This window comes from Propithecus coquereli, unplaced genomic scaffold (assembly GCF_000956105.1).
Source record: "Propithecus coquereli isolate 6110/MARCELLA unplaced genomic scaffold, Pcoq_1.0 Scaffold58, whole genome shotgun sequence".
NCBI lineage: Eukaryota > Metazoa > Chordata > Mammalia > Primates > Indriidae > Propithecus > Propithecus coquereli.
Genome location: NW_012151729.1, coordinates 5,635,395 through 5,644,985, shown reverse-complemented (window position 1 = coordinate 5,644,985; position 9,591 = coordinate 5,635,395). Strand labels below are relative to the sequence as shown.

Sequence of the window (9,591 nt, the reverse complement as noted above, 5' to 3'; positions counted from 1 at the left end):
TGAAACTGCAAGTACCATCCCTTGCCCATTATTTATTTACCTAACTGAATTTTGAACCTGATTTGCCAGACCCCACCTGTGCTCAGAGAGGGCTAAGAAACACTTTTATGTATGACCTCTAATTTCAAAGCTCAGGGTCATTACTTATTTATGGACTGTCCAAAAAGATTTTTTCCACTTTCTTCTAATGCCTTATTTCTTCCTTACCTTTACTGCTTCTGACATTTGGGAACAGATTCTCTCCATCTCAGAAATGTGAGCAATGGTGAGACTTAGCATGAAGGTGACTTTCATTAAAACACCAGCTATACAGAGCCAGGCACACTGGCATGTGCCTGTAGTCCCAGCTACTCAGAAGGCTGAGGCAGGAGGATCACTTGAGCCCAGGAGTTTGAGGCTGCAGTGAGCTATGGTCCTGCCACTGCACTCCAGCCTGGCCAACAGAGTGAAAACAATAACAACAACAACAACAACAACAAAATCCAGTTGCAATCTTCTAGCCTATGGAGGCCACCTTTGTGCAACTTAGGAAAAAGTGCACCCTCTGCCCAGCACAGCGTTCTGACAGCACTTGGCTGGTTGGGGTTCAGTCCTCACTTGCCTTCTCAGCCCAGTGCCTTTGTGCGTGACACTTGTTGCTCCACCATTTGTAGAAGCATATAGGCCCTATCAACCCGAAACTTTTCAAGATTCATCTTCCATTCAGAGAACATTGTTAATCTCAAGTTTCAGCCATAGCTTCCTCTTATTTCTACCATAAGGACTTCCTGTTCCTCATTCAACTTCTTCCTTCTCGTTTTCTTAGTGACATGGTGATTGTATGTTGGGGAAAAGGTGAAGAAATCAATTAATCTCCAAGTTTAACCACCCTTAGAGACTACCCTTGAGAAAGATGAATTGTGTAGTAGTATATTTAAGAATGTGAGAAATCTGGCACAGTTTGGGTTCAAAACCCAGTTTGGTTCAAAACCCAATTCACTCATTCACTAGCCCTGAGAGTTTTCACAAGTTGTCTAAACTTGCTCTACGTCTTAGTTTCTGCAGGGATCAAAAGAGTTCTTACTTCTTAGGGTCATTGTAAAGATGACTGACCTAATACTTATAAAGCCCTTGATGCAATGTCTGCCATAAGGAGATCACTCAATAAAAGTTAAATATTAGTACGATCCCCATGAGGTAGCAGTGCCTTTCTCCCCTTGGGAAGGAAGCTTGGACTACTTTATCTTGTTGCACGTGGCTTTGTCTATGCCAGCATGCTGGGTATGTACAAATCTCTGCCGGATAGAGACTGTAAAAGCTGGTACTTACTTATCTTTCCCAAATAATTATTTTGATTTCAGAAATGAGATATCAAAGATGCTGCTTGTCTGCTTGTTAGATCTTATGTTTAAACCATTTTGTTTAACTCTTAATCCTCTGGTTACTACCCTTTCAGTGGCCCTTTCTGCTTTCTTTTGTGTGTGCGTATGGCATTTTATTCAAGGGGAAGCTGAGGCTCTGTTGCTTAGGGAGTGAGAATGGTTGTTCCAGTCTGCCTGAGAGTCAGTCTCAGTCTGTACCTGTTACCTGGTGTGTTATTTACAACGACCCTTTCCCACTCTCAAATTTTTGGTTTGGTCAGTGAATTAACAGGAAGTTTTTCTGTATTGTATTCCCATCCTGAACTCAACTTGAAAATCACTGCGGTTAATAAGGAAATATTGCTTTGGGGAGGATTGTGTGTGAATGGTATAGAAGCAAACAAACAAAAAGATTGAGAGCCAGTCTCTAAACATTGCCCTAGGGATCTCTTTCTGGAAAAAAGAATTTTTTGACATTTATTTACTTTCTGTTGATTCAGATTCTGAAAAACTAGGACTCTTAGACATTGTTCATGGACCATAATTAACACTTTTACATGAATAAGTTCCTGATACCCACCTTTCTCCAGCTCATTATGTAGAGTTGCTCTTGTGAGAATCAGCTCAATGGCAAATCAGTGCTGGCCTTTCAGAGCATCTACCGGTGTGATGTTCCATTGGGAGCTCACATTTGAAGCACTCATTGGTCTTCTCCCTCCACATTTATAATATCTCATCCATGATGGGTCATCACATGGGCCTCTTGCATGGAGATTTTAGCAACTGTGAAGGATAAGTGCCTATCTCTTTGGCGTGCCTCCAACTGAGCCGTGCATTATACCACACAGCTTAGATTTTAATTCAGCACCATTCAGTAACAGACAGAAACTTTGTTTTATTCATATTCTTCACATTCATCAGAAAAGATTGGACATTTAAAGGGAGCTGATTATAAAATAGATTTTTCCATAATGTGAATGAATATCCCTTATACTTTGGAATCTGACTTAAAAAATGTTCTCAATTTAGAACATACCTGTTACTCTTCGCCCCAAATGTCTCATTCACTAGTTCAAAGCCAAGGTGGCATGAGGTCTTGGGTGGCTCATAACCAACTGTCTTGATATGTGTTTTCATATTCTACCAACTTAAGTGCCTCATTCAATTCTATCAATTTCATAGTGTCTAAAATTCTTGTTTTTCTTAAATTATTCAGGAAATAAATGCTGCATCTAGAGAAATAATAATGTCTGCCTTGCATATCAGAGAAAATGACAGTTATGTCATCATCTGTAATTTAGGTTTCTTAATATCTTCCGTAGTCACAAGGAACAGAGACAAAAACACAGTCTGGGGGGTAAGGAAGAACTGAGCTGCTACCTTAACAGCTGCCCCTTGCAGAGTCCTAAAATGTGCCTAAAAATCAAGTGGAAAATATCTTTTTAAAAATATATGTAATGTAGAATACTGTGCCCTATCCCCAGATAATCAAATATATCAAGTTGTATGTAGTGGCCAGGGATATGTATTTTTAACAAGCATCCCAGGAAAATGCGATGCACTCAACTCTAAACCTGCGATCCCCAAGCCCTGGGCCACAGCCTGCTACCAGTCCATGGCCTATCAGGAAACAGACCACGCATGCTGCCTGAGGTCCGCACCACCCCCGTTTCACCCACAACACCCCGCACCTCCACCCCTGGTCCATGGAAAAATTGTCTTCCATGAAACTTGTCCCTGGTGCCAAAAAGATTGGGGACCACTGCTCTAAACACTTGCAAGTAGGGGAGACTTTTAAAAGTTGGAGGCAGTGCCAACTGATTGGGTATGGTGCCCTGGAGTACCATGTTTATGTCAAAGACCCTCAGACTGAGCACAGGCACATGAAAAAGTGTAAAAATAATGACAATAATAGCTGAATTCAATGGATCAATAAGATGAATTCAGATTTTTTTATGTGCTCCTCTGTTTCCAGCAACAGAGGTAAAAAAGAGGCAAAAACTCTCTCCTAGGGTGCTAACTCAGGAAGTTCTGAGCCTTATGCCTGAAAACTTCACATTAAGGCAATGGTTCCCAACTGGGGTTGACTTTACTGCCTCTCCCTGCAAGGGATATTTGGCAATGTCTGGAGACATTGTTGATTATCAGAATTCCAGCCAGAGGTAGGAGGTGCTATTGGCATCTAGTAGGTAGAGGCTGGGATGCTACTAAACATCCTACCATGCATAGGACAGCCCCCACCACAAAGAATTGGCAGATCCAAGATCTGTGTAGTGTTGCAGTTGAGAAACTCCGCTCTAAGGCTTGCTCAGGGCCTGGGCTTATGGAAGAAGCCAGAGAGGTCCCTCATTCCCAAGGCAATTCCTGTGTCCTTAAATCAGCAGAAGACTGCACCCTCCTCTGTGATCCAGCACTCAAATCCATTATCATAGCACAGAAGGGAACCTGGCAGATAGGTCACCATGGTAAGCAGAAGCAAAGTATGTCAGTATGCAGGCCTGGAATTCAGGGTTAGGGCCAGTGTCTGCGGGCTCTATAAAGTTCTGCTTTCATTGTTTAGCTCAGAGCACCGGGCTAGAGTCCAGTAGATCCTGGCCTTCAAATAATTCCTCCCCGTCCTTTAGTAGGCATCCCCTCAGGGGCAAAATCCCTGAGCCAATCAGAAAGTAGTTGTTGCGGATTTTTCAGTTCTTTAGTCTTGTGATATAGTGCACAAAGTTTCTGGGAGATTTATAACCCTCCAAAGGGATCCTGGACCAAATTCTAGACATTAACCACAGCTCTGCTACTTCTGAGTCCTGTGAACTTAGGCATAAATGACTCATCTGTAAAGACAAGACTACCTCACTAGGCTAAAGGAGAAACTTGGTGCAACAACATTTTGAAAACTGAATTAATCATACAAACGTAAATAATACATAAAAAATAAATATTCAACCTTCTTTCAACGGAATTTAACATATATGTAATGAGTACTCACTAGAGTCAGGATGTTCTACTAATCCAGGTCTTATTTTAAAACAGTGATCTCAAACTTTATTAGGTAGCGGAATTACCTGGAGGCCTTGTTTAAACCCTAGGGCCTCAACTCCAGGCTTTCTGAGCCACTGAGTCTGGGATGTGGCCCAAGAACTTGCATTTCTAACAAGTTCCCAGGTGGTACTGAAGCCGCTGGTCTGGGGACCACACTTTAGGGACCAAGAGGCTCCGAAACATCCTTTACCTTCCACTTCTCCATGAGCATAGGTAGTTTTAGACTGAGCCAGCTTAGAAGGTCTACTCTGGCCACAGTAGAGGGTGACGTGCCTGGCTGCTCACCTGTTGTTCTTGTTAATACAGATACCTGGCTCTCTGACCAGGCCTACTGAATTGGAGTCTCAGGAGAGTGAACCCCACACGCATGTGTATTTTGCAGAACTACACTGGAGTTTCTGATAATGACAAATATCAATGACTGGACACTTACTTCCTGCCAAATGCTGTGCCAAGTCACCCATAATCATTATTTCATTTAATCTTCCCAATAACCTTATGAGAAGGCTTCTATTATCATTCCAGCTTTACAGAGAGGATAAGTTACTGTTCTAAGGTAACACGAGAATTATAGTTAATAGTAGAACCTGGACTTGAAGCCAGGCAGCCTGACTCCAGGAAACAGGCTGGTAACCACAAAGTCCCTAGGCTCACCTAGTTTGTATTAAACCTTGTGTATGAAACCTAGTCCAATGCTTTGAGCATGACCTGTGGAGAGAAAGAACGAAAGAAAACACTGAGACAACCTATACTATGATAGGGTAAGTTTTGAAATCATCTATTGGGCCATTCAGGCAAGAATACCATAACTTTTAACTAGATGAGTGCTATTTTACTTTGTTAAAATATCATCCCATAAGGAAAAACAAAACACTTTCTGCACAAAATAAAATCCTGGTGGTGACGATGGTGAGATTTATCTTTAGCGGCAGGCTGGGTGCTCCCCAGGAGCAGGCAGTGAAGTTTGGTATGGAGAGTGTGGACTGCAGTTCTAGAAGAAGAATCAGATGACATCCCCTCCAATTACAGCCAGATCGCATCAAAACCACAGATGCTTGCAAATGGAAATGCCAACACTTGAAGATCCTTTGAAGGCAGATGACTGTCATGCCAACGGCTAATGCGATACGCTCATCTGCTTGAGCTTCTGGCACCACCCTTCCTTCCTTCTAGCTGTAAATGCAAGGACCCTAGAGCACTTCCTAGAGTTTGGCACTTCTTGCCAAACCTTCGAGTTAGACCCGCACTGTATTGCCATGAGTGTTAGAACTGCGAGAGACTCTAGGGATTATTTAGTCCACCCACTCCTTTTTTATAAAAGGTCGTTTAGATCTACCTTGGAAGGGGATGTAGTCTACTATGTGTTAGGGGCAGAGTTCAGGGCAGAACCCAGGCCTCCTGGCTCTCACTCTAGAGCTTTCTATTAATAGACACCCTTGACCAGTTATTTTGGGTGGGTGAGTGGGGCCAATCTGAACTCTCAGACAAAAAAAAAATTAATGGTATTTTAGAAAAATGAGGATAAAAAGGACTGTTTGTTGGCAATGAAATTAATATTTGTATCCACACTTATGCCAGGTTTGTAGTAATAATGTTTGCCACTTTAAAAAAAAAAAAAACCCATAAGAAATGCTTGGAAATTTGGTGCTTTGAATATCTCTTGGCTGTCTCTTTCATGATACTCTCAGGCTAAACCAAATTAAAATGTTGCCAATAGACAAAAACTGCCTAAATAAAATTATCAGAGCATAAGCTCTTAACCACTAAGGTTCACACTTTCTGAGGTTCAACTACAAGTTTACAATCAGAGACTCATCGTTGCATCCCGTGTTCTGGCTGCCGGAGGATTGCTGGTTTAAGACCATATGGGTCCTGAGGATGGAATGATTGAGTTTTTATTGCCTGTACCCGATTGTAACCAGCATATGAGAATTAACGTACTAATCTTCCGGATGCTTTCAATTAGAAGCGTGGTTGTGCTACTGGGTTGAATGGGACTTAATGTTCTCTGTGGTCCTTCTCTCTCCCCAGGGCACGTGCACATCACAGACTTCAACATTGCTGCGCTGCTGCCCAGGGAGACGCAGATCACCACCGTGGCTGGCACCAAGCCTTACATGGGTACGGGTTCTGTGAGTGGTTGCAGTTACTAAGAGCAAAGCGTTTGCTTTTCATTTTTGTAAACACCATTTACTACGGGTTGAGTCATCTGTAGGGGTTTGAAACTAGAGCTGACAGGTTCCTCTCTGACTTTACCTGGGGAGCTTCTGATTTCCTGGGTCTGAGTTGGGTCTCAGGACTGCACGAGCAAGAACCTAAGATGATCTTGATTGAAGAGGGCCATTGATCACATTTTGAAAACATTATTTCATGAGGTAATTAAGAAGACAGTTTCTACTCACTTCCTAACAAAAAAAAAGAATACTAATTAATTCAATAGATATCTACTGTCTCTGTATGGTTGGCGCTGTTTCAGATGCTGGTGACCCAGTAGTGGGCAACACAGACAAGGTCTCCAGCTCAAGGGATTACATTCTAGTGAGAGCTGATTAAAAAAAAAAAAGAATGAAATAAAGAAGAAACAGTAATAAGCAGGATGGTACTAAGTGACAAAAGCATGATTTTGACCATTATTGACATAATACCGCATTACGTGCATAGGGCTATAAAGTTTACAAAGTACCTTCCTGCTATCGTTTTAGTTTTAGCTTCAGGGCCACAACAATCCCATGAGCTCTTCTTTTGAAAGACGAGGACATTCTGTCTGAGAAAGGTTAAATGCCTCATCTTACTTATAGTGAGATGAGGAACTGATTATTGCCCTGATGATTCAGAATTTACTAAGGAGTTACTAACAGGGTAAGTTTAGATGTGAAACTGTCAGTTGGTCTCATTTAATTGTGGTAACAAATCAACTACAAATTCTAAGTTCGGTCGTTGGGGACAGCCGTCTCTGTGTAGACACCGGTTTGGCCAAACTAGTCCTACTTTCTGGCCACGCCCAAATATATAAAGGGAGAGCTGTTGCCCTGTGGGGACGTGCAGTATTCAGGAAGAGGGAATTCTTCCTCCCTTCCCCCTGTGGTTCCTAAGGCAGGTGAGTCAGATCTCAGGAGCTTTATCTGTAAATTCTTGGGGTGCATGTGAGAAGAGGGGCCTGGCGTTTTATTCTTGCATAGATTTCTATTTAGTCACTGGACTTCCTGACTGGTGCTGGAGCTAACGCAGTCCGGTGAGCCATGGAAAGTTGCTAAGTTCGGGAGCTGATGTTCCCGGGGATCACAGCGGCAGGAGGCAGAGGGATGGCAGTGAGCGTGAGTGTTTGGGCAGAGTGGGGCTGGATTAGCTAAAGGATGTGGTCCAGCTTCTCAAGGGCCCCCGCAGTGCCCAGGGTTGTAGCCTGGAAGGGAGGGAGGCTCCTATCAGCATGGTTTCCATGGTGTCCTGCAGACACCGCCAGTCCCGATAGAGCACAACTACAGCAGAATCTTGGAGGGTGGAGACCAGGCGTAGGGTGGTTTAAAAGTTCTTCAAGTAATTCTGTCGTGCAGCTGGGATTGACAACTTCTGCCACAGACCGTGAGCTGTAGGTATCAGCTGTTGGAAGCACCGAAAGAGAGATCACCCTGCAGCAGAGGTAGCACGTGTGTTAGGATCCCTCTGCCTCCGCTGTCCTCCTTTCACGTCCTTAAAACCAATAGTACTTTCTAGAAAAATGCAGAAGGAAGCGCGTGAGAGCCAGGTCAGTCCTCCATCTCCACACCAAGGTGACAGAATCCAGCCTGCTGGGTGGGTGGAGGAGTTTTGAATCAGATATGAGAATAGTTTTAAAATGCACAGGACCGAATTTTAAAGTAGCTAAAGGAAATGTTGTAATAAGCAAACGGGATTAAAATATACTGGGCAACAGACTGTGCTATCATTAGGGAAGGCCCCTATCCACGAGAACAGGAGGTTAGACACCGCACGGTTGCTGGGAGACGATGGAGGACTGAAAACTACTCAGGCTTCTTCTACCCTAATTAGTTAAGGTGCTTAAAGCAGGAATGTCGCTGTTGAAACTGGTGGGATTAAGTCAGGGGTGGAATGAATCGTATCAGTTAGATATGGTCAGAGTAATTCACAGGCAAAACATTTGAACTTGAAAAGGGCGAGAGCAGTGTCGCTTTCTTTTAATATTTCATTCTCTTCCCCCATGTAACTCGAGAGAGAGAAAGGAAACGAGAACTCCCTACCAGCTGAGCCACCTCACTTTCCAACAGAAAGAAATCATCCATGGGGAAAAAATGAGCCCGATTTTATACGATATTTGAACAACTGCAAATTTCACGGCTTCCAATTACCAGTGGGGGGAATAAATCTCTTTTGTCACTTCTAAAATAATGGACACATATAATTCAGCCTATTTTCTACCTAAAATCCATGGTACTCAAATGATAAAAAGGAGTATTCAAGCCTGCTGCTCTGATGAGTTTATTCCCCAGGTTTCCTGGGTTTCCATATTAAGGGCTATTTTCCTGGAGCCAAATCAGAAAATGTGCCTCTGGGTTCCTAGGGCTGGTTTCCATGGTGAAAAGAAAGGGAGGCCACCTTTCTTTCCTCTCCCCAGTGATTTTAAGTACAATATCTGTATAATGTAATTTTTGTGAAGTTGGCATTTCTAGTCTTTCCACAAGATAGAGCTAGGAAATCAGAATCTAGGCAAAATTCTATGCACTTCTCACTTTCACCCTTATAATTAAAAATAACTAATGTTTATTGAAATCTTTCAGGGGCCCAGACAATGTGTTAAATGTTTTACATTTATTTACTCATTTATTTTTCTCAACAGCCCCATGAGGCAGACTGTACTTCTCACCATTTTACAATGAGGAAAATCAGAAGCTAAATAACTTGCCCAACATCACACGGCTAATAATTGAAAAGCCTGGATTTAAACCAAACTCTCTCTGACATCAGAAATCAAGCTCATCCTTAAAATAAAGATGCAGACAATGTGTTAAATGTTTTACATTTATTTACTCATTTATTTTTCTCAACAGCCCCATGAGGCAGACTGTACTTCTCACCATTTTACAGTGAGGAAAATCAGAAGCTGAATAACTTGCCCAACATCACAGGGCTAATAATTGAAAAGCCTGGATTTAAACCAAACTCTCTCTGACATCAGAAATCAAGCTTGTCCTTAAAATAAAGATGCAGAGAGAAATTTAAAAAT

General features: G+C 42.5%; 1 protein-coding gene across 1 annotated transcript in view; it reads left to right on the top strand.

Moving 5' to 3' along the window:
• STK32A (serine/threonine kinase 32A) overlaps positions 1–9,591 on the top strand; it is a 95,465-nt gene that overhangs the window by 72,795 nt on the left and 13,079 nt on the right. Inside the window, exon 4 of the mRNA XM_012658241.1 lies at positions 6,405–6,494. Coding sequence (XP_012513695.1) covers positions 6,405–6,494 — 90 coding nt within the window. The remainder of the gene's footprint in view (positions 1–6,404; positions 6,495–9,591) is intronic.